We start from the raw sequence: 26,261 nt of genomic DNA, 5'->3' as shown, positions 1-26,261 counted from the left end.
CACAGGGCAGGCGGGCACGGCTTGAGACACAGGGCAGGCGGGCACGGCTTGAGACACAGGGCAGGCAGGCACAGCTTGAGACACAGGGCAGGCAGGTACGGCTTGAGACACAGGGTAGGCAGGCACGGCTTGAGACACAGGGCAGGCAGGCACGTTTGAGGCACCGGGCAGGCGGGCACGGCTTGAGACACAGGGCAGGCGGGCACGGCTTGAGACACAGGGCAGGCGGGCACGGCTTGAGACACAGGGCAGGCAGGCGTGGTGTGCGAAGGAACAGGTAGGGTCCTGTACACACAGCAGGAGCGGGTACTGGCTAGAAGGAATGGAATATGGAGGAACAGGTAGGGTCCTGTTCAAATAGGAGATGCAGGTGTGGGTATGGATAGGAGAGAGTGGAATAGGCGGAGCCGCAGGAGTGCGGAGTAGGCGGAGCTGCAGGAGTGTGGAGTAGGCGGAGCTTGCAAGAGTGCAAGGTGGGCGGAGCTTGCATGAGTGCAAGGTGGGCGGAGCTTGCAAGAGTGCAAGGTAGGCAGAGCTTGCAAGAGTGCAAGGTAGGCGGGGCTTGCAAGTGTGCAAGGTACAGACAGGGAGGACACAGGGAAAGACCCAGCAGGGAAAGGAACCACTGACAAGGAGACTGACAGACAGACAGAGTTCAGACAGAGACACAGTACAAGACAAGGTACAGGGACCGAAGGATACGGGGACCAGGATATTCTGCCTCCTGGAGGGCGAGCAAAGAAGTACCAGGCAAGTACTCAGACAAAGCTAGGACAAGACAGGGACCAGGATATAAGCCTCCTGGCGGGCACTCAGAGTATACTAGAAATGCTAGGAGTAAAGCCTCTCAGTTTCTTTCTGAAAATGATTGCAAACACAAATTCTTTGGTATTATTATCTTCATTTAATTTGTCTTAAATGAAAAAACACAAAAGAGAATGAAGCAGAAAGCAAAACATTGATCATTTCACACAAAACTCCAAAAATGGGCCAGACAAAAGTATTGGCACCCTCAGCCTAATACTTGGTTGCACAATCTTTAGCCAAAATAACTGCGACCAACCGCTTCCGGTAACCTTCAATGAGTTTCTTACAATGCTCTGCTGGAATTTTAGATGACTCTTCTTTGGCAAACTGCTCCAGGTCCCTGATATTTGAAGGGTGCCTTCTCCAAACTGCCATTTTTAGATCTCTCCACAGGTGCTCTATGGGATTCAGGTCTGGACTCATTGCTGGCCACCTTAGAAGTCTCCAGTGCTTTCTCTCAACCCATTTTCTAGTGCTTTTTGAAGTGTGTTTTGGGTCATTGTCCTGCTGGAAGACCCATGACCTCTGAGGGAGACCCAGCTTTCTCACACTGAACCCTACATTATGCTGCAAAATTTGTTGGTAGTTTTCTGACTTCATAATGCCATGCACACGGTCAAGCAGTCCAGTGCCAGAGGCAGCAAAGCAACCCCAAAACATCAGGGAACCTCCGTCATGTTTGACTGTTCTTTTCTTTGAATGCCTCTTTTTTTTTCCTGTAAACTCTATGTTGATACCTTTGCCCAAAAAGCTCTTCTTTTGTCTCATCTGACCAGAGAACATTCTTCCAAAACGTTTTAGGCTTTTTCAGGTAAGTTTTGGCAAACTCCAGCCTGGCTTTTTTATGTCTCGGGGTAAGAAGTGGGGTCTTCCTGGGTCTCCTACCATGCAGTCCCTTTTCATTCAGAAGCCGACGGATAGTACGGGTTGACACTGTTGTACCCTCGGACTGCAGGGCAGCTTGAACTTGTTTGGATGTTAGTCGAGGTTCTTTATCCAACATCCGCACAATCTTGCGTTGAAATCTCTTATCAATTTTTCTTTTCCGTCCACATCTAGGGAGGTTAGCCACAGTGCCATGGGCTTTAAACTTCTTGATGACACTGCACACGGTAGACACAGGAACATTCAGGTCTTTGGAGATGGACTTGTAGCCTTGAGATTGCTCATGCTTCCTCACAATTTGGTTTCTCAAGTCCTCATACAGTTATTTGGTCTTCTTTCTTTTCTCCATGCTCAATGTGGTACACACAAGGACACAGGACAGAGGTTGAGTCAACTTTAATCCATGTCAACTGTCTGCAAGTGTGATTTAGTTATTGCCAACACCTGTTAGGTGCCACAGGTAAGTTAAAGGTGCTGTTAATTACACAAATTAGAGAAGCATCACATGATTTTTCGAACAGTGCCAATACTTTTGTCCACCCTCTTTTTTATGTTTGGTGTGGAATTATATCCAATTTGGCTTTAGGACAATTCTTTTTGTGTTTTTTCATTTAAGACAAATTAAATGAAGATAATAATACCAAGAATTTGTGTTTGCAATCATTTTCACGAAGAAACTGAGTATTATCTGACAGAATTGCAGGGGTGTCAGTACTTTTGGCCACAACTGTACATGCTGTTCCAGCATAAATTAGCATAAATTTTGAGGGGTTTGGTGGACGGACTTGGCCCATTTTAAACCAATTTTGACAAAGCATTCCAGGATTAGCCTAAAAATGCCAAACGTTGCAACATTTTTGCTCAACTTTGATTTGTGCACACATTTTGCAACATTTGAAGCTGTATTACAACACAAAACTCGTAAAACATCACTATGAGTCAGATGCAATAAAGTATTTACTGGTTTTACTACATTACTCTGCGACATAGCCAAGAGGAGTACAGATGTTGTCGTTGCAGCTTGACCTTGATCTGTGTGGAGTCACATAATGAGAGTGAAGCACCTTAGACAAGATGTGGTTCATACATATTCATCCCACATCCTACATACTGTATAGGAAATTTAATGCCAATGACTGCTGGAAGAACCATGCATCCCTACTTCAACTAGGCCCAGATAGACTTCTTTTAATTTTCAATTTCTTTCTTTACTAAGTAATGAGGTCAGCTCACTTAACGTAGCAGGCCAACAGGTTTTGCATGTTCCTATGCTACCTTGAAGTTCAATAACCAGAGTTCACATTCAAATGTTCTCAGACATTGAATGTTCTCAGACATTGTGGGATTTCAGTCAGTAAGGAGGCGAGGTTGGTTCCAGATAGGTAGATCTGCATGTCATCGGCGTAGAGGTGATACTGCAAACCATGGGACTCTATGAACTGTCCCAAGCCGAAGGTGTAGATGGTAGGGGTCCTAGGAAATTTTGCAATCATTGTATGGATGTGACTTGACTATTAGTGTTATTGTACAGAACACAAATACAATCTCAGTGTTTCTGCCTTTCCATTGTATGCCAGGCCACCACCCACACTGACTACATATTTATAACAGGTTGCTACTGTACAAATCATTACAACTGCCATCCCCATCACAAAGATGACAATGAATAGATTTCAACTCTCCTTCCTGGGGCTCTTGATCAGTCTTGTTGCTCTAAGAATATCATCAGCAGGTAAGTTACGAAGAGTACTGTAAATGCTAGATCTACTAGATACCATTTATAATGTAAGTAGTTTGTACACATTAGTACCAACTTTTAAATTGAGTTGAAATACATAACTTGCGCTGTTTTCTTCTTTCGAAAGCCCAACATCATGCTTTTTCTCAAATAAGTGCTACAAAATATGCCTAAGGATGCAGTATATCACAAACCTTTACCAAAATGAGAAGGGCTCTTTTATGCCTATTCTAAACCCCCCAAGTCAGAAAGCACTGAAAATGTAAGGGATTAATGGCTTCCCTGCACCAAAACTTAGGGAGAGTGTACTGTCTATGAATGCCAACAGTTAGTTTCATAGTTTTACAATTGAAAGAAGACAAAAGTTCATGAAGTTAAACCTACTATATTGATTCATTGAAAGACAAAAACCCTTCTAGGCAGATGCTATTTGCCCCATATAAGGGTATGTGCACGCAGGTGTAAAAACGCTGCGGATTCCACACAAAGAATTGACATGCTGCAGAAAATAAACCCCAGCAAATCTTTGCAGAATTTTCCGCAGCATGTGCACAGCGTTTATTATTTTACATTGGTTAACAAGTTTCATAGCAAGGGTGCCCCCTGTCTTTTGTTTCAGGCCTAGATATATTTATACATTGTAATAAGAGCGCCTCTAAGCTACCATTTTTCTAAACTGAATAACCCTAAGTTTGAGAACTTGTCTTGATATTGCTGTTCACTCATTCCCCTATTAAATTTGGTTGCTTTTATCTGCACCCACTCTAGTTCGGCTGTAATCTTCTGACCCCAATGGAGACTAAAATTGTACAGACTGTTCTAAATGTGGCCGATATAGTGACTTATATAATGTAGAGGCAAAACTATGTTCTACTGATCTATCAGTAGATTTGTCTTCTTCCTAATCTTGTTCTGTGTGAAAATAATATTGGACGTTTAACCCCTTAACGACTGCCGATACGCCTGTTAACGGCGGTAGTTAAGGGTACTTAAACCACAGCGCCGTTAATGCTGTGGAAAAAGTGTATAGCGTCCCTCAGAGTCAGATTTTCTCCGTGGTCTCGGCTGCCAGGGGTAGCTGAGACCCCAGAGAACTTGATTCGGGTCGGTTTTTACCTACCTCGCTTTTGCGATTGCCGTTATTAACCGTATAACTGTGACCGTAAAGAAAAAAAGTCTGATGTGCCATTTAATTTCTCTCTCCTCTGATGTGACCGCACATCAGAGGAGAGAGAAATAGGGTCCTCTATCCCCCCCGGTACCTCCCGGTGGTCCTTGGCCTGCGTGCTTCCCCTCTATGGGTGCCGACACCTTCTTCCGGGAAGAAAATGGTGGACGCATGCGCAGTGCGCCCGCCGAGATCTGCCGGCCGGTACCCGGCAACAATAGGGAGATTTTTCCTATTGGTTCATTTTGGTCGCTGTGACAGACCCTATTACAGTGCTCAAAATAAAAAAAATTGTAAATAAACCCCCCTTTATGACCCCCATAGGTATGGAAAAATAATGAATTAAAGAAAATATATTTATTTTCATTTTTCCATTAGAGTTAGGGTTAGGTTTAGGGTTAGAATTAGGGTTGGAATTAGGGTTAGGGTTGGAATTAGGGTTAGAATTAGGGTTAGGGTTGGGATTAGGGTTAGGATTAGGGTTAGAGATTAGGATTAGGGTTAGGGTTGGGATTAGAGTTAGGGTTGGGATTAGAGTTAGTTGTGTGTTAGGGTTAGGGTTGGAGCTAGAATTGAGGGGTTTCCACTATTTAGGCACATCAGGGGCTCTCCAAATGCAACATGGCGCCACTATTGATTCCAGCCAATTTTGCGTTCAAAAAGTAAAATGGTGCTCCCTCCCTTCCAAGCCCCGACGTGTGCCCAAACAGTGGTTTAAAAAATAGTAAATAAACCCCCCTTTATGACCCCCATAGGTATGGAAAAATAATGAATTAAAGAAAATATATTTATTTTCATTTTTCCATTAGAGTTAGGGTTAGGTTTAGGGTTAGAATTAGGTATAGGGTTAGAATTAGGGTTAGGGTTGGAATTAGGGTTAGGATTAGGGATTAGGGTTAGGGTTGGGATTAGAGTTAGGGTTGGGATTAGAGTTAGGTGTGTGTTAGGGTTAGGGTTGGAGCTAGAATTGAGAGGTTTCTACTATTTAGGCACATCAGGGGGTCTCCAAACGCAACATGGCGCCGCCATTGATTCCAGCCAATTTTGCGTTCAAAAAGTAAAATGGTGCTCCCTCCCTTCCGAGCCCCGACGTGTGTCCAAACAGTGGTTTACCCCAACATATGGGGCATCGGCGTACTCAGGAAAAATTGCACACCAACTTTGGGGGTCTAATTTTTCCTGTTACCCTTGTGAAAATAAAAAAATTGGGGGCTAAAAAATAATTTTTGTGGAAAAAAAATGATTTTTTATTTTCACGGCTCTGCGTTATAAACTTCTGTGAAGCACTTGAGGGTTCAAAGTGCTCACCACACATCTAGATAAGCTCCTTGGGGGGGTCTAGTTTCCAAAATGGGGTCACTTGTGGGGGGGTTTCTACTGTTTAGGCACATCAGGGGCTCTGCAAAGGCAACATGACGCCTGTAGAACATTCCATCAAAGTTTGCATTCCAAAATGGCGCTCCTTCCCTTCTGAGCTCTCCCATGCGCCCAAACAGTGGTTCCCCCCACATATAGGGTATCAGCGTACTCAGGACAAATTGCACAACAACTCTTGTGGTCCAATTTCTCCTGCTACTCTTGTGAAAGTAAAAACTAGCGGGATAAAAAATCATTTTTGATGAAAAAAAAATGATTTTTTTATTTTCACAGCTCTGCATTATAAACTTCTGTGAAGCACTTGGTGGTTCAAAGTGCTCATCACACATCATGATAAGCTCCTTGGGGGGGGGTCTAGTTTCCAAAATGGGGTCACTTGTGGGGGATTTCTACTGTTTAGGTACATCAGGGGCTCTGCAAACGCAATATGACGCCCGCAGAACATTCCATCAAAGTGTGCATTTCAAAACGGCACTCCTTCCCTTCTGAGCTCTCCCATTCACCCAAACAGTGGTTCCCTCCCACATATAGTATATCAGTGTACTCAGGACAAATTTACCAACAACTTTTGTGCTCCAATTTCTCCTGTTACCCTTGGGAAAATAAAAAATAGCGGGCTAAAATTCATTTTTGATGAAAAAAAATGATTTTTTATTTCACAGCTCTGTGTTATAAACTTCTGTGAAGCATTTGGGGGTTCAAAGTGCTCACCACACATCTTGATAAGCTCCTTGGGGGGGTCTAGTTTCCAAAATGGGGTCACTTGTGAGGGGTTTCTACTGTTTAGGCACATCAGGGGCTCTGCAAATGCAATATGACCCCTGCAGAACGTTCCATCAAAGTCTGCATTCCAAAGCGGCACTCCTTCTCTTGCAAGCTCTCCCATGCACCCAAACAGTGGTTCCCCCCCCACATATAGGGTATCAGCGTACTCAGGGCAAATTGCACAACAACCGTTGTGGTCCAATTTCTCCTGTTACCCTTGTGAAATTAAAAAATAGTGGGCTAAAAAATTCTTTTTGAGGAAAAAAAAGGATTTTTTATTTTCACTGCTCTGCGTTATAAACTTCTGTGAAGCACTAGGGGGTTCAAAGTACTCACCACACATCTAGATAAGTTCCTTAAGGGGTCTAGTTTAAAAAATGGTGTCTTTTGTTTCGGGTTTCCACTGTTTAGGCACATCAGGGGCTCTCCAAACGCAACATGGCTTCCAATCTCAATTCCAGGCAATTCTGCACTGAAAAAGTCAAACGGCGCTCCTCCGTTCCAAGCCCTACCGTGTGCCCAAACAGTGGTTTACCCCCACATATGGGGTATCGGTGTATTCAGGAGAAATTGCACAACAAATTTTCTGGTTCATTTTCTCTTTTTACATTTGTGAAAATAAAAAAATTGGTTCTGAAGTAAAATGTTTGTAAAAAAAAAGTTAAATGTTAATTTTTTCCTTCCACATTGCTTCAGTTCCTGTGAAGCACGTAAAGGGTTAATAAACTTCTTGCATGTGGTTTTGAACACCTTGAGGGGTGCAGTTTTTTTAGAATGGTGTCACTTTTGGCTATTTTCTATCATATTGACCCCTCAAAGTGACTTCAAATAATGTGAGGTGGTCCCTAAAAAAATGGTTTTGTAAATTTTTTTGTAAAAATCAGAAATCGCTGGTCAACTTTTAACCCTTATAACTTCCTAACAAAGTAAATTTTGTTTCCAAAATTGTGCTGATGTAAAGCAGACATGTGGGAAATGTTATTTATTAAGTATTTATGTGACATATCTCTCTGATTTAAGGGCATAAAAATTAAAAGTTTGGAAATTGCAAAATTTTAACATTTTTTTGCCATATTTCTTTTTTTCAAACATAAAGGCAAGTCATATCGAAGAAATTTTACCACTACCATGAAGTACAATATGTCATGAAAAAAAACAATCTCAGAATCAGCAGGATCTGTTAAAGCGTTCCAGAGTTATAACCTCATACACTCACTGGCCACTTTATTAGGTACACCATGCTAGTAAGGGGTTGGACCCCCTTTTGCCTTCAGAACTGCCTCAATTCTTCGTGGCAGAGATTCAACAAGGTGCTGGAAGCATTCCTCAGAGATTTTGGACCATATTGACATGATGGCATCACACAGTTGGCGCAGATTTGTCGGCTGCACATCCCTGATGCGAATCTCCCGTTCCACCACATCCCAAAGATACTCTATTGGATTGAGATCTGGTGACTGAGGAGGCCATTTGAGTACAGTGAACTCATTGTCATGTTCAAGAAACCAATCTGAGATGATTCGAGCTTTATGACATGGCGCATTATCCTGCTGAAAGTAGCCATCAGATGTTGGGTACATTGTGGTCATAAAGGGATGGACATGGTCAGCAACAATACTCAGGTAGGCTGTGGCGTTGCAACGATGCTCAATTGGTACCAAGGGGCCCAAAGAGTGCCAAGAAAAAATTCCCCACACCATGACACCACCACCACCAGCCTGAACCGTTGATACAAGGCAGGATGGATCCATGCTTTCATGTTGTTTACGCCAAATTCTGACCCTACCATCCGAATGTCGCAGCAGAAATCGAGACTCATCAGACCAGGCAACGTTTTTCCAATCTTCTACTGTCCAATTTCGATGAGCTTGTGCAAATTGTAGCCTCAGTTTCCTGTTCTTAGCTGAGAGGAGTGGTACCCAGTGTGGTCTTCTGCTGCTGTAGCCCATCTGCCTCAAAGTTCGACGCACTGTGCGTTCAGAGATGCTCTTCTGCCTACCTTGGTTGTAACGGGTGGCAATTTGAGTCACTGTTGCCTTTCTATCAGCTCGAACCAGTCTGCCCATTCTCCTCTGACCTCTGGCATCAACAAGGCATTTCCGGCCACAGAACTGCCGCTCACTGGATTTTTTTTCTTTTTCGGACCATTCTCTGTAAACCCTAGAGATGGTTGTGCGTGAAAATCCCAGTAGATCAGCAGTTTCTGAAATACTCAGACCAGCCCTTCTGGCACCAACAATCATGCCACGTTCAAAGGCACTCAAATCACCTTTCTTCCCCATACTGATGCTCGGTTTGAACTGCAGGAGATTGTCTTGACCATGTCTACATGCCTAAATGCACTGAGTTGCCGCCATGTGATTGGCTGATTAGAAATTAAGTCTTAACACACAGTTGGACAGGTGTACCTAATAAAGTGGCCAGTGAGTGTATATTGACAGTGGTCAGCTTTGTAAAAATTAGCCTGGTCATTAAGCTGCAAATTGGCTCTGTCACTAAGGGGTTAAACTTTAGGTAAAGTGTTTCATTTTGTGCTTTTATTAAGAAGCTCTGTAGTATGTAGATGTTCGTTAATAGAAATTGTATTGAATTTCTTAAATAGACAAACAGAAACATATTGCGAAAGATGGAATTTTGATGGTAATAAAATTCAGCTGGTTCTTACCTTCCAATCCCAGAGGTGTATCTAGGTTTACCGACACCAGAGGCACGAATTCAGTTTGGTGCCCTCCGCCTTCATGTAGTTTTAGATAGTCTTTCATAAGCGATTTTCTTATTTACACCCATGTGTTGACGAGCTGGTTTTCCTATTTCTCTCAATGTTCAGTGAAAAACTGAGAGAAGCAGGAAGAAAAGCTAATTGTCCCATGATTGTAATATAAAAATGACATATGAGTGAAGTAGCCATGTGATGACTGCTGGAACTAGCAAAAAGAGCTGAATCCTGACATTGAGAATATTACATGCTTTAAGGATTGGCATGCTACTAGGCTTAATTTTATAATTAAAAGACTTGTCCAGGTTTGTGTAGAAAGTCTGCAGTAACTCTAGGTGACTGCCGGCTTTTGAATTCTCACAGCGCATGCACTGCACACTTTTACGATTCTCCCAAGGTGGTGGCAAGTGTAGATGGTCATGTGAGCGAAAGTATGCGATTTGCAAACTTACAACCACATTCCGTCTAGATGTGTCTTGCCTTGCTCAATTCATTTTCATTGAGCGAGGCCATGTATGTCTAGATGGCACATGACCACATGTATGTAAATTGCATGCTTGCAGTTTCGTGACCTTCTACTCTCACCGCTGGCACCAGAGAATCCTGACAGCAGTGCATGCTGTGAGAATTCAGAAGTCTGCAGTCACATAGATTAACTGCGGACTTTCACTACAAACTTGGACAACCCCTTTAATGCTCCTAATATAAATAATAACATAGCAACCCTTGTTAGATGATGCAAAACTTTATTAACATAGACATGTATAGCGTAATCTTTCAAGTTATGGATTGTTACATGTGTACAGGATCAGAGCCAATAACAGCACAAGAATGCATCACCAGAACTATCACCAATACAGAAGTACGTCAGTAGAGTCCCCAGCAGTACAGAAATACAGCATCACGACCCTTATCAGTACAGAAATATATCACCAGAACCACATCACCTGAATCCCCATCAGAAAAGAAATACAGCACAAGAACCACTAACAGTACAGAAATAGATCACTAGAGCCTCCATCAGTACATGAATACATCACCAGAACCACCATAAGTACATGAATACATCACTGGGACCCCATTAGTACATGAATATATCACCAGAAGAACCATTGGTACTGTGTAGTGACCACTGTGTCCGCTAGGGGGCACTGTGTGGGTGACCCAGGACAGGCGTATAAGAATTTCCAGTGTAACCCAAAAAGGGGTGGAGTCCCAGAGGGGGCAGCGACCCAAATCGGGGTGGTCCAAAAAGGGGCAGCACTGGGTACCTCAGTGGACATGTCTGAGGAGCCGCAGTGTTCGTGTATGACTTTTTCAGAGTGCGGGACATGCTTGCCGGATAACGATGGGCAACAGGTGTGTACCGTGATGCTAAACCGGGAAGGAGTCTCGGGTCGGCTGAACTCAAAGATTCAGGTGACTCTGACAGGAACTCCTCTCACTTTCTGTCTGACCGAGATAAATGTCCATGTGCGCTGCAAACATGGGCTCACTGTGAACTATGCGGTAGACAGAGTAATGTTTGAGGGGTCCAAAAGCGTTGGGTGCCAAGGTGGTGGGATACCACCTGACTTAGTGTATGCCTTTGAGAGGGGCCGGGACTTTGTTTTTTTGATGATGTATGGCCAGATGATGGAGACGTTTCTACTGTGGGGCCAGCAGACACTGAGACGGTGATGCCTCCTAAAGTTGATAGGTCAGAGGTAGAAGTGACCGGAAGAAGGGGTACATCTGCCCAACTGATGTCTCGTGACAGGACTGACGTTGACCTGACTGAGGAGACAACTGGAGTAGAAACACGGTTAGACGGTAACGGGAGGGTTCACTCAGCTGACGGGACTGACCCAGTGGTACCCTTTGAAAATATAATTAAAGATGTAGTGGTGTGACACGTGCTGGCCAAACGAGAACAAGATCATGAGATACAGTTGATAAAAGAGACAGTTGAAGAACATCTCGAACGAGAAAGGGTCCTGAGACAAATGGCCGAGCACAGGGTGAAGGGGCTTGAGAAAGAAGTCTTGGAGCTCAGAGGTCACCTGTCAATGTGGCAAAACGTAAACAAGACCCTTCGGGAAGAGATGGAATAACTCAGAGGAGCATTAACAGGTCTTCTGCGAGAGAAGAGCTTGAACTATGAAGTACAGTATTCAGATGTACGGGACATCTTCTTCACCAGACTCCATTTTTGTGCTTGCGACGCCATTTTGTTGTTTACGAGTTACATTTTGTAACTTAACTAGATGAAAGTTCATGGTTGTTATGAAACCAGACTGTTCCAGCTTGTACAAGATATGAGACCCTGAAGAATGTGCTTGTTGTGAACTCATTTTCTGGTCTGCCTCGGGTTCATGGTGAAGGAGCTGGTTGTGTTGACAGAGGAGTCGTGAGTTCTCTTTCCGGGCTTCCTCTGCTGGTGGCAGGAGGTAATGAAGCTGATCTAATTAACAGAGACCTGCCACCTGATAATGAGGACGAGGATTGGACATCTGGAGTCTAAGACTGGATTTAAGACAGCCGACTCCCTTTTCCCATGCTGGTGATTTTTTTTCCTGCCTCCTGAGGTTCTAGTTTCCAGTTCAGTTCCTGCCTTCTCAAGCTAAGTGTTCTCTGCTATTGTCCACACTTGATTTGGTTTGGTTTATTCAGTTTTTGTGTGCTTAGCCAGCCCCGGCTGGGGCTGTGCTGAATTTCCATTCTTATGTCACTGAATGTGCCAGTTTGCTTTTTGTCCATTATTAGATTGGACTCCTTTTGCTCTGTTCTCAGAATATGCCAGAGTGCTGATATAGTGGGTGAAGTGTTGGACATTTTTGCAGGTTTTTTTGGCGTGATTGCAGACAGTATCTTTCCTTTCCTGTCCTTTCTAGTTAGTGTGGGCCCCATCGTTTGCTCAGCCTATTTTCCTACCTGTGTTTGTGTTTTCATCTTGTTTCACTGTCAATACATGTGTGGGGGCTGTCTATTCCTTTGGGGTCTGCTCTGGGGCAGTTTAGATTTCCCCTTTTCTTGCTTTAAGCTTATTTAGTCCTCCGGCTGTGATGAGGCATCTAGAATTATCGTTGGTACGCTCCACAGCTACTTCAAGTTGTTGTGGTTAGGATCAGGGGTCTTCAATCCGCTTAGTTACCAACCTCTCTGGTTTTCTGTGACTAAGATTGGTTTTGTTTTCCTCCTCAGTGACCCAATCATAACCGTGCTATTGTTCTATTTTCTAAGTCACGCAGCTAGGGCTTACAAAGTAAATGTATTACGATGATGCCATTGGTAGCTATGTACTTTGCATAATTAAGCAAAATACTATAAAAAGAGGTGACAAAATAAACGGGCTTAGTGATTTGCCTTGATCCTCCCATACAGAGACACATCTCCCTTTTGGTCATTCCCCGTTGCTAGCAACATCCTGTGAATTAATTTGGAAATCACTTGGTCAACCGTGAAGGATTAATTTAGCCCTCCCTCAACAGGACGAAGTCTTACAGCGGCCGGGGCCGAGTGCTAACAAGAAGGAACTGCCAGTACCCATCTTGGCAAAGGGTCGGGAAGAGGCTAAATCTCATGAAGAGTTAGAGCCAAGAGCTGAAGAAGACAGTCACCCGGTCAAGACAACTGTAGTGAGGGAAGTGTCCGTCATAAAGCCAGAGCCTTCTGTCCAGGAATAGAGCAAGACCACGACCTTCAAATCTGTGATTGAGGTACCTGAAGGCATGCAAGAAGCCTGCACTGAGGAAGGTGTGCATGAGGCTTTTAAAAAGGCCGTCAAAGCATGTAAGGTGCATTGGGCACCTGAGACTCAGCGGTTGGTGATAATATCAGCCAGGGAAGACACAGCAAACCGGGTAGCTGTCCTGAAAGAGATGCATTTGCAATGTCTCCACACCAAACAATTGGTTAGGCGGAGTAATATGAAAGCTGCTCGACGCCTAGAGTTAGCAAGGGAGGCTATGGATCGGCTGGGTTTGTGGAAAGATGTAATTCCGGTACCCAAAGGTCTGATTGGGAGAATCATTGGAAGACTCGGGAAGGTAATGCAAGACCTTGTAAATATCTCCAGTGTGGTGAGGGTGAGGATCCCTCCTGATGATGAAGACCAGGTATCCAGTAAAGAGGCCATGGTTCCCATCATTGTGGTTGGCTCCATGGAAAGCCTGAGAAAGTTTCGGATGCTCTGGGAGTATCGAGTGATATACCTGCAAGAGATTGAACAGTTGAGGCTGGACCGACTGCGGATCAATAAAGAGGTACGGAACACCAGGTGGCGGCCGCCTTCAACCCAAGATGTAAGGACCCGGAGGGTTCCTCCAAGAAGTGACATGGCAGGTGGCCGAAAACTAACAGCATGGCAAGGACATCAGAAGTCTGCGAGTGGCAGTGCGATGGCCAGTACAAGGCTGAGAGACCTTAGCCCCTGTGAGACACTGAATGACTCTGACTCAGGCATGACAGTAGGCTCAACTAAGATGTATGACCACACCAAGAAGGAGAGATTGTCGGGGAATGGAACAGATAGAGAAAGGATGGAGACTAAACAGTCTAATGACGCAGACAGACTGTGACTGGAAGGCCAAGTACCAAGGCCCATATTCTGACCGCTGGGGAATGGGGCCTAACGTAGGGATGAGGCTGTATGATAGACGGAGACGGTTCTCTCAACCTGTTGGGCAAGGTGTTATGAGTGCCCGGTCTCGAGATCCCGGGGTAATGTTGTGTGTTCAACCCCACAAGTTTGAGCAGAGGGGGGAGGTATGTGGTGTAGTGACCACTGTGTTCGCTAGGGGGCGCTGTGTGGGTGTCCCAGGACAGGCATATAAGCATTTCCAGTGTGCTAATAGGAGTAGGATGCTGAATGATCGTAATGTATCTCAAGGTGGGTGGCCTTGGGATGAAGGCTTGATTATGTGCTGATCAGCAGAGCAGATCTTTTGTTCCAATGTGTTAGGGAGAATCCTTCAGGTGATTGGTGAAACGGGTGAGATCAATCACCTACAACTCCCCCCCTGGGGCGTGGGTCTAGAACGCCATAGTAAAGTATATGTGTATGACTGGTTGTAGGACCTGCGATTAGGTCATAGCCAGTGAATGCTTGGACCCGGTTGGTCCGTTTGGAAGGTCTCGTCTGGAAGATGTGTCTGCCTTCCTGAGTGGACGCTGTGTATCATGGCTGCACGTGTCTGAGAGTTCCCAGGAGAGGGAATGAATGCCTGCACTGAGAAGCAGCTGTGAGGTAACCTGGACAGGGGATATAACTGTGAGGCTAGAGAGCCTGTGTACCGGACATAGCAAAGCCTGTGTGACCACAGGGTTAACAGAGGGGAGCTCTGTCATGGACGCTATGCTGTTTGATATGAACTTTCTGTTGCATATTGCTTTGGTTTATGCTGCATAATAAACCGAATGGACTGAGTTATGTTGAGAAACCTCTGCCGGACCTGATTTATCGGCTGCCTAGTGAGTATCCCCTACCTTAATGACAAGCGCTACCTTACAATACATTAATACATCATTGGGACCACTTTTTTCACATGAATTCAGCACCAGAAGAACTATCAGTACAGAAATACATCACCATAAACACTATTATTAAATGAATAAATAACCGGAACCATGAATTCATCACCAATACTACCATCAGTTCATGGTACATTAATTGTAATGTCAGGTCAGACCCATATACATTTGTGTCTCATGAACCTACAACTCCCAGTATGTCCTTAACAATGGCAAAGAGATAATGGGAGTTGTTGTCATCAGTCATAATTAGCCTGCGGACCATACAGAAACTACATTAGTCAGTATCACAAACATTTAGGCTAAGTGCACACGTAGCGGAACTCCCGCGGGAGTTACCGCGAGAATTCCGCTACGTACATTATCGCGAGATAGCAACGTCAGCAAGGGTCATCGCAATGCATTTCTGGGAACGGGGCCTGCCGCGTGTATCGCTGAAGCCTGGGGATGCTGCGCGGGACATCGGAAGGTGAATAATTAGCTTGCAGAATACTAGTGTTTTCCAAGCGATCTGTAGCATCGCTTGGAGAACTGATTGACAGGTTGGTCACACTCGTCAAAAATAAAGTGTTTGACGAATGTGACCAACTTTTTACTATTGAGGCTGCCTATGCAGCTATGCAGCATGCTAATGCTAAAAATAATAAAAAAAATCAAAAATCAGGTTATATTCACCATCCTACATCCCTCACAGCGTCCCCAGGCCTCCGCGATGCTCCGGCAGGTCCCAGTGATGCATTGCGGCAGTCACCTTTGATGACGTCGCGGCGAGACCGCTATATTATTGCGAGATAGCAACATCAGCAAAGGGCATCGCAATGCATTACTGGGAACGGGAGCTGCCGCGTGTATCGCTAAAGCCTGGGAACGCTGCACGGGACATCGGAAGGTGAATATAACCTGATTTTTTAATTTTAATTCTATTTTTTACAGGGATATGGTACCCACAGCCCGGAGGACAGTCTCCTCTCCTCCGGACCGTGGGTACCATCCGCACATGTTCTGCTTACTTTTCGCATGGTGGGCACAGCCCACATTACAGAATACTGTAGATAAGCCCCTGATAGCGGTGGCCGCAGCGTATAGGCCAAAAATGGGGTGACAGACTCCCCTGAAACAGTGCAGTTTTTTAACTTGTAAGCAGTGCAAGGGTTAATCTGCTCAGTTGATGCTCCTGGAGCTTTCCTACTTGGATTGTCCCAGCTTTTCAGTGTTGGCCACTCCTTTCTGCTATATATGCTCTTCTGGCACTTAGGGATTAGTAGTATTAGTTCTTGCTGCCTGGTTTTCAAGTTGTAGGTATAGTTTGTGGTTGGAGTTAGTGTTTGGACATTGTTCAGGAGATTGTTGCTTGAAGTTTTATCTGTGTGGACATCCTCATCATTACCTTTTTGGTTTCTCCTTCCTTTAACTCCTCTGTGTCCCACTCTGTTCTTCAGTGTGAGTATTTTGTATGGTTATTTTCATTTATCCCTGTTTGCCTTCTCCTGTTTGTCTGGTTAGTGTGTTCCTGTACACTTAAGCTTCCCACTACCCTGTGTGGGGGAGGAGACAAATCAAGGAAGATTTAGGAGCATAGCAAGGCGCGAGAACCCGGCGCCTCCACCTTCAGGAGTAATCCTGGGGACAGAGATAGACCAGGGCGTCCCTAGTTCCAAAGTCCCAACACCTTCGTAACACTTTTATTCATCTTGTGCAGATGTCATAATGACTTTTCACATCCACAGCTCATCTCTGCATACTTCCACCTTCTCTGGTCTTCAGCAGCACATCAGCACATGATGCCTTTAAAAATAGCAGCATGATTATAATTCTCCTAAATAAAAAATATCTGCCCTGTGCTGAGCCCCCAAATAAATAATTCCCTCTCACTGTGTTCCCTGCACAAAATATGACTTTCACACACTGTCCCTCTTATGGTACATGTCCTCTACACTGCCCTCTCCTTTCTATGCAGGGCCCCCTCTTCACACTGTCCTCTCATACTATGTCCCCCCTATAGTGCCCAGTCTCTATACTGATATTGTGCCTTTTCATCACATTCTTTATTCGGTGCCCTCTCATTTTTCTCCCCGATACTGTCGCCTCACACTATTCCCTTCAATAGTCTCCTCATACATTTCCTCCCTCATACTGACTCCTCACACATCAAACCCCCGATAACTATACTGTCCCCTTACAAATTTTCCCCCTCGTTGTCTATGCTGTCTCCTCACACATCATTACGCTCCCCATACTGTGTCCACATCCATCCCAATCCCCTCATTCACTATATTGTGTTTGCACCGATCCCCCCTCTTATACCATTTCCTCATACATCCTCCTCGCTCCCCTTACAGTGCCATTGGGCCGGAAATACGCGCACCACTGACCCCTGTCAAGTGATCGGGGGTCATGAGTTCGTCGGTATAACAACCAGAGGTCTCCTAATTTTGCTACATGGAGGCAATCTGAGCATCACCTCTATGTAGCAGAGCAGATCGAGCTATGGAAAATTCTAGCCTCACATGGAGACTATTGAAGCATGCCAAAAGTTAAATAAAAATATTTTTAAAAATATAAAAAAAAAATAAATATATATATATATATATATAAAAGTTCACCCCATTCAAAATAAAACAATAAAAAAAATATCAAACATACACATATTTGGAATCGCCGCGTTCAGAATCGCCCGATCAATAAAAAAAGGATTAACCTGATCGCAAAACAGCATAGCGAAAAAATAGAAACGCCAGAATTACGCTTTTTGGTTACCGTGACATTACAGGCGATCAAAAGAACATATCTGAACAAAAGTGGTATCATTAATAACGTCAGCTCACGCAAAAAATAAGCCCTCACCCAACCCGAGATCATGAAAAATGGAGATGCTACGGGTCTAGGAAATTACGCAAATTTATTTATTCTTTTTTTTTTTCAGCAAACTTTGGAATTTTTTTCACCATTTAGATAAAAAAGAACCTACACGTTTGGAGTCTATCAACTCCCAATGACCTGGAGAATCATAATGGCAGGTCAGTTTTAGCATTTAGTGAACCTAGCAAAAAAGCCAAACAAAAAACAAGTGTGAGATTGCACTTTTTTTGCAATTTCACCGTACTTGGAATTTTTTTTTCCCATTTTCAAGTACACAACATGCTTAAACCAATGGTGTCGTTCAAAAGTACAACTCGTCCCGCAAAAAATAAGCCCTCACATGGCCATATTGACGGAAAAATAAAAAAGTTATGGCTCTGGAAAGAAGTGGAGCGAAAAACGAAAACGCAAAATCGAAAAAAGCTCAGGTCATGAAGGGGTTAATAGAAGTACAGTATATTAATTAGGTGTATTTGTACAGTCTTACAATATCAAAGGTGGTCAAAACGGACCTCTTTAGTACACTGTGTGTCACGACTCTGTTGTTGGGTGTCCCGAGACCAGGGGCTTTTTCCCCTGATGCTAACACTAGGTGGCGCCCTGTAAAATAATGCATATCCTGTAAAATACTCAGGACTAGTTACCAGATAAAAATATAGTGGTTTATTTGGATTCTTCCATCAAAGAAAGGTTATTACAGAAAAACAGGTGAATAAAAATAAGTGAAAGAGATATTGTCCATTGTTCATAGCAAAGCAGCATGTATTCTTCTTTCTCTCCGGGATCTCACATGGCAAATGGCGTCTGTCTCTCAGTTCGGCTTCTTCGTAATAAAGTAACATACCAGCTGTTGAGTTATGTCATCTTGCGTCTGTGTCTCATGATGGTGAGGGAAGAAGAAGAGCGACCTCTACAGTTAGCCATGAATTATATACGTCTCTTGAAGCACGTGATCTCGGTATATATGGAGTTTGACATTTACCTCAAGGCTAAACTTAAATATGTAGTGAGCTGACATTTCTACCATGAGCCAAGCTTAAAAATAGCCTATGTCATGTAAGCTAAAGCATTCTACAGAACTGGGTGTAATAAGAAATATTTAACGAATTATTAATATTTAACAATTCCCCCTTTTGAGGGAGACAGACATTAATTGGAACCCTCAAATATAACGATCTTTTTTCTTCTTTTCTTCTTCTTTGACAAAATTATTTAATATCAATAATAATAATAATAATAATAATAATAATATTAGATTACCGTTATAAGTACTCAATGACATAATTGATGTGAATTCATGTTATGGTAAGCCGTGAACAATATTCATATAAAATATGTATAATTATACTTCCCTAAGTCTAAATTGAAGCATCTCAGGTCCAGTCATCATCTGATGTCATCTGGTCTTCATTTTGATGTCTTCTGTCTTCTTATTGGTTCTTTTAAAAATACAGTTTTCTTATAGCATATAGATGTTGTAGGAATTGTGTGGTGTATCAAATCAAAGTCCATAAATTCAAATGTTGATAAGAAACAAAGTCTATAGATGAAATGCAGCTTTAATATCTGTGCAGTGTCATCTTTAAAAACCTGGGCTTACATTGGCTCGCCTTGGATATTCTGGAATCCTCCATCGGCACTGGTCTTTGAACAGGTGTGACGTCTTTGGTCAGCAAAGCAAGGGTTAAAATGACTCTTCCTTGCTAAACATAGCACCATAACCAGTCCTTGTCCTAATGCACAGGACATATGTCAGGGTTAATTACCTTCATTGTTCACCAGCTTTCATCGAAGCTTTTCAGGTGATTGAAAACCTCTGGAACTTGATAAGAACGTGATAACACCGTTCATCTCAGCATCATAGGATCATCGTCCTCTGGTTGTCAGGTTAGACACTTTAATTGTGACTGTCGGTGGTGGATACTGCACTTGTGACTGTCAGTGGTGAATACTGCACTTGTGACTGTCAGTGGTGGATACTGCATTTGTAATTAACACAGTCTATACTCAGTAATCATAGCTTTGTTACCTTCTGGGACTTCTGGATCGCGGCATTCTTCTTCTTGCAACTGATAAAAATCAATGAAGTTTAGAAATGTGAAAAGTCTTTATTAACATAATTTCAGTATCTTGCTTGAAGTCTTCATTCCCTATTCTATACCAAATCTGGTAATTTTCCTATCCTATAATATCACAGCGTACCATAGCAATCAGTAATATCCATAAAATTATTATCAGAATTTGTACCATATATGGATTTCAATATTTGAAATAATAAACGATAATACATTATTATCGGCATTTTTCATGTGATAGAACATTTTTTTATGTCATAGGTGTAATTACCTTTTTCAACCCATAGGTGTCACTGTGTTTTATGTAACCAGTGTTATCATCTTTATTAATAAGGAATATATTTATTATACTAATAATATGTAGGAATGTAAAGCCATGAACCAAAATAAGAATATATGAGTGAGCGAATGAATGAATAAAAGAATTGTTGCATATAACTCAGAAGTGAAACATTTTCCTTAGTAATAGAACCATATAATTGCTATATTTAATGAAGCAATATTCTCAGTAGATATTACTTTACTAAATATTGGTGAAAGAATTAAAAATAATGAAAAATAAGAATAAAAATAAGAATAAGAATAAGGCCTTTATGTTGATGCAGAGTAGTTATGTCTTCAGTAACATATACCCTTAATATTTCCATGATCTGGATTATTTCATAATTGTCATAAACTTGTGTTATCAAAATATTCAAATTATGCAACTTTGCATGTAATTCCTCTTAGTGTAAAGAAATGACTCTTTATAATACTTGTTATTATACCCAATACTTATACCATTGTACCTTATTAATATTCTTTCCTATTAAAATGTGTGAAGAAGAGGTATTAATCAAATGTGATGATGTAGTCAGGATCAAAAACATATTTTCCCCCTTAATACCAAAAAATATTGTTCTATGAAATAATTCATTTATCAAAACCAAAATTAAAAATAATTAATGTATAAATTATGTGAATTTATACTTGCTTATATCATTATTTGTCTGAAGATGTGTAAAGAATTAAAAATAATTTGAATATCATAAAATTATCCTTTGGAAAAATTAATTTGCATAAACCATTTTGATGTGCGATTGCACTTTGCACTTATCCACTATTAACTAAATCAAGAAATAATAATTACTATAGAAATATAGAAATATATGTTGTATAGATAATATTTCATTATATATCCTAATATTCTAATAATTTCCTAAAGATAAAAGCTTTTGGGGTTTTTTTTTCTTTCTCTCATGCATTCAGGATCCTGAGGCCTCACAAACATATCACATTACTCGCTCAGCAGCTGCTCATACACTCAGTCACTGTCACTCAGACTGTGTCACATATTAACTTTAAACCAAATACCTCACATACGAAGGTGTGATGAATACACGTATTTTAACCCAAATTATCCTAATTATCAATGCATTGTAAACTATTTAAATTTAGTCTCTTAATATTTCTTTGAATATTCCCCACATGACATAAATATATGTATATGTATAGCTATACTTGACATTTAGGCCTGGAAAAAAAATTCCATTGGTTTGCAAAAGTTGAGACCCCCTTAAAAATTCTTTCCCTAAGGAACAGGGACATAGTATACTGGTATACTTGTATTATTAGAACAAGGTTCAAATTCCCCTGCTGTGGTTGCCATTCAAACCATGCAGTAAAGCACACATACAGAACATATTTTAAATGCAATTAGTTATTTCCTTTTAAGGGTTAGATATATAAAATCATGCAATTATTGCAACTTCCTGTGTAAATAAAGGCATAAATCCTTGGAATATAATTTTTCCCGATTAAGTCCTGCTTTGAAATGAAAATTCTAAGGAAACATAAAAAATAAGGTTAATATCATATAATTCTAAATATTATTACTGATGTAGATTTTAATTTTCATTAAAAAATACAGTTCTACTATTTCTACTTCTACAAACACTCTATATATACTGTATGAATATGTATATATCCACAAACCATTGAACTACAGGATTATACCCTATAAAATAATTACATATAACTCACTAATTGTATAACACTGTTACACAATATATATATATATAATTACTTTTTCTAGCCAATTCCTACACCCATACTTATTTCTCTGCAAAAAATATCCTGAAAGGTTCTTGCCATTTTAAAGCTGATAGATTCTTGGAGCAGAGTATTCAGTTTACAGGCCATGATGTCACTCACCACCTGTTTCTGTCTGTCAAATTCGGCCATCTTTGTTACAGAAAGAAGATCAAAACTCATCATTTTTCTTAATTCAATTTGTGTCTTTTCGGTGTTCTTTTGCATCATTCCATATGGCTTATAACAAACATGTGATTTTCTTTTTCTTTCTTCGTAGATTTGATTTTGGGGAAAACTCATTTTAGAAGGCTTTGCTAATACAGGCTTCTGATAAAATTTTACTCTGCCTGTCTTTACAAAATTAGCACAATTTACTTTCCTCTCACGATTCTCGTGTTTTCTGGCAAAATCAAGGGATTGCGCACATTCAAACAAAGAATCTTTTTGTGACGCAATAACACGAGATGCAGGATTTAGAAACCAAAATTTGCTTACAAAACTCCTTATGAGGGACGGTGTTTTGACATTCTCACTCAGCATTCTATACAAAAGTTCATATATGGACATGAACGTAAAAATACATTCCTTCCGACCAATTCTTAATTTTTGAAGAATATCAATATCTGGATGATTTTCATTTGATGAACAAAAAATGAGAATTTTTAATCTGTCTTTATCAGTTAAATTCTCATGTGTTTCACCAGATAACTTTAAAGACAATCTCCTAGCAAAATTTACAGGGATCCACATTTTGAACAACTGATTCTTCTCCTCGTTAGATAAATCAAATTTATCAGCACAACTTTCAAAAATTTCAGAGTTTCTACAAACATCTATTTTGCTGTCATATGCAGGAATTATTTGGCATATCTTTATCAAAGTTTTCCTTCGAATTTGGGCCTGTGAGTCGTCTATTTTTAGTGGTACGTCTTTCCCTTGTACGTCCTCTACGTCAGTTCTGAAGTCTCCTCCTACTTCTCCATCTTGTTCCACGTCTGCAAGGTCACCTTCAATGGCCGCTACAGACACTTGATTATAGTCAATCTCCCTAACTTTACAGCCAATCTCGAGAACATCACAACAATCATTTTTGGATTTCTCTGACACAGATCTATGAAATATATCTACCATCTGTAGAATATTTTTTAATCTCTCTCTTTCTCTATTGAAAAACTTAGAATCTAACCTCTGATTCTCGAGTTCACACTCGGCATATAAACTTAACCATAAAACTTCTGAATTAGAATTGTCTACAGACTTAAATTTCAATTTACTCTGCTTAGCAAGACAATTAATGACATCCATTTCTCTTACCTTGAAATGTCTCAGCTTGTTGTCTTCACACGTCTTGGCTCTTTGGCACTTGTAGTACTTCTCAATCTATCTGGCAATTCTTACTTCTAAGTTCTGTGTGATTCTTGTAAGTAGTGGAATTCCCGATAACTTGCACATATGATTTGACGTTAGCAAAGTCCAATCCCCCGTGTGGGCAAGTTGAGGGAAATCCGCAAAAAAGTACAAAAATTCAGATCTGGCTGGCTCTCCAATGTAAAATAATGCATATCCTGTAAAATACTCAGGACTAGTTACCAGATAAAAATATAGTGGTTTATTTGGATTCTTCCATCAAAGAAAGGTTATTACAGAAAAACAGGTGAATAAAAATAAGTGAAAGAGATATTGTCCATTGTTCATAGCAAAGCAGCATGTATTCTTCTTTCTCTCCGGGATCTCACATGGCAAATGGCGTCTGTCTCTCAGTTCGGCTTCTTCGTAATAAAGTAACATACCAGCTGTTGAGTTATGTCATCTTGCGTCTGTGTCTCATGATGGTGAGGGAAGAAGAAGAGCGACCTCTACAGTTAGCCATGAATTATATACGTCTCTTGAAGCACGTGATCTCGGTATATATGGAGTTTGACATTTACCTCAAGGCTAAACTTAAATATGTAGTGAGCTGACATTTCTACCATGAGCCAAGCTTAAAAATAGCCTATGTCATGTAAGCTAAAGCATTCTACAGAACTGGGTGTAATAAGAAATATTTAACGAATTATTAATATTTAACACGCCCTAGTTCACCCTGCTCCCCAGATTACTTCTGATGGTGAAGACGCCAGAGACACATACCTTGCCTTAGCTACTGAATCCGCCTTCAATCTGTACCATTCCCCCACCCAGGGAAGAGGGGAGTAGTAGTGTAACATAGTACACCAACCAGACTAACAAGATAATACAAACAGGGGTAACAAAAATGACCAAACATACAAATATACTCACACATATAGCAGAGGAATGCACTGAGGAGTGGAGGATGGGGATAAACCAAAGTATGAGAAGAAAGGGAATTATCACACACTCAAAACCTAGCAACAGTCACAGATAAATCCACTAACTGCCTTCTCCTATAACAACCACCAACAACCACCAACCATGCTGCAAAAGCTACTATGACAATGAGTGCTAGCCAGAACCCCGATTATATAGGAGATAGGAATGGCTAACAGTGTACAGCTGAGAGCCTTAATGCTCCAAGAACTCTCAACAGTGCAAATTAGCCACTGCACTGCCAAAAGAAATATACACTGTTTAATAAGAAGGTGAAGTGCTTCTAATCAGTGCAGTAGGCTCCTCTCTGTTGCGATAAACCCATGACACATATCTATCAAAAAATGACACTGTGATGCTGCAGTATATAAGCAGTTATCATCTCTCTTAGGCCACGTTCACACGTTCAGTATTTGGTCAGTATTTGACATCAATATTTGTTAGCCAAAACCAGGAGTATGTGAAAAATACAGAAGTGGTGACGTGTTCCCATTATACTTTTCCTCTGATTGTTCCACTCCTGGTTTTGGCTTACACATACTGATAAAAATACTTACCAAATACTAAACGCTGCGGCCTTACTTTGCAACTCAGTTTCTTGCAAGGCATAGTGACATGTCAGCATTCCATAAATCCTGACCCATCAACAACTACAGGAAGCAATGCTTGTAGGATTCCATACATCAGCTGGATTTTGTGGATCTTGCATGTAGAACCAGTTTCTTCAAGTTGCTGTGGAAAACACCTAGTCATGTTTACAAACTCTTTATTGAGTTGGACATTTAACTACCTACCAGGCCCGGATTGCTAATCTGCCCAGCCGAGAAGATGCCCGGTGGGCTGGCGGCTAAGTTGGCTGCCGCGGTCCCTTTAAAATGGGCGGGGAACCTCCGGCCCACGGGCCACATACGGCCTGCCGGCAGGTCATCGCAGTCTGTAATTCTCTGGCGGCAGCCCTGCCAGCTGCCGACCGTTTAACCCCCAAGTGCACGCAGCGTTCATTACAGAATGCTGCCTGCACATGAATAATGATGTCATTGGGGTGGGCGGGGTTAGCGCCTAATGCTCTCCTGTTCTCCTGTCCCAGAAGAAGAGCTGCTGCCAGCCAGACAGCGAGTCCAGAGTGATCTCTGTGCTGGCAGCTCAGTGCAATGCTGCAAGTAAATTTCTCTGCCTGGTGATCTGTGCCCCTCTGCTATGCACCCCAATATAATCTATGTGCCCCCCATCTATATGTCCCCCTGTGATTTGTGCCCCCAGCTATATTCTCCCTGTGATCTGTGTCCCCCAGCTATATGCCCCCTGTGATCTGTGCCCCCCAGCTATATGCACCCCTGTGATCTGTGCCCCCAGCTATATGCACACTGTGATCTGTGCCCCCTCAGCTATATGCACCCCTGTGCTCTGTGCCCCCCAACTAAATGTCCACATGTGATCTGTGCCCCCTCAGCTATATGCACCCCTGTGATCTGTGCTCCCCTGTGATCTGTGCCCCCAACTATATGCCCCCTGTGATCTGTGCCCCAGTTATATGCCCCCATGATCTGTTCCCCCAACTATATGCCCCCTGTGATCTGTGCCCCCCAACTATATGCCCCCTGTGATCTGTGCCCCCCAGCTATATGCACCCCTGTGATCTGTACCCCCCAGCTATATGCCCCCTGTGATCTGTGCCTCCAGCTATATGCACCCCTGTGATCTGTGCCCCCCAGCTATATGCACCCCTGTGATCTTTGCCCCCAACTATAGACTCCCTGTGATCTGTGCCCCTCAGCTAAATGCCCCCTGTGATCTGTGCCCCCCAGCTATATGCACCCCTGTGATCTGTGCCCCCAGCTATATGCACCCCTGTGATCTGTGCCCCCAACTATATGCCCCCCTGTGATCTGTGCCCCCCAGCTACATGCACCCCTGTGATCTGTCCCCCCAGCTATATGCACCCCTGTGATCTGTGCGCCC

The 26,261-nt window shown here is 42.2% G+C and overlaps 1 protein-coding gene across 4 annotated transcripts in view; it reads left to right on the top strand.

The window, feature by feature from the left end:
- The first annotated feature begins 3,331 nt into the window (after positions 1-3,331).
- WFDC3 (WAP four-disulfide core domain 3) overlaps positions 3,332-26,261 on the top strand; it is a 148,540-nt gene continuing 125,610 nt past the window's right edge. For all 4 annotated transcript variants that reach the window (XR_012226608.1, XR_012226607.1, XR_012226606.1 and 1 more), the window contains exon 1: positions 3,332-3,424. Coding sequence is in view for 1 of the 4 variants with exons in the window: in XM_073559322.1 (XP_073415423.1) it covers positions 3,349-3,424 (76 nt within the window). In the remaining 3 variants the exon portion in view is untranslated. The remainder of the gene's footprint in view (positions 3,425-26,261) is intronic.

Source organism: Dendrobates tinctorius, unplaced genomic scaffold (assembly GCF_039654945.1).
Source record: "Dendrobates tinctorius isolate UK_male_01 unplaced genomic scaffold, ASM3965494v1 ptg000270l, whole genome shotgun sequence".
Lineage (NCBI taxonomy): Eukaryota > Metazoa > Chordata > Amphibia > Anura > Dendrobatidae > Dendrobates > Dendrobates tinctorius.
This window is presented reverse-complemented; position numbering and strand designations above follow the sequence as displayed.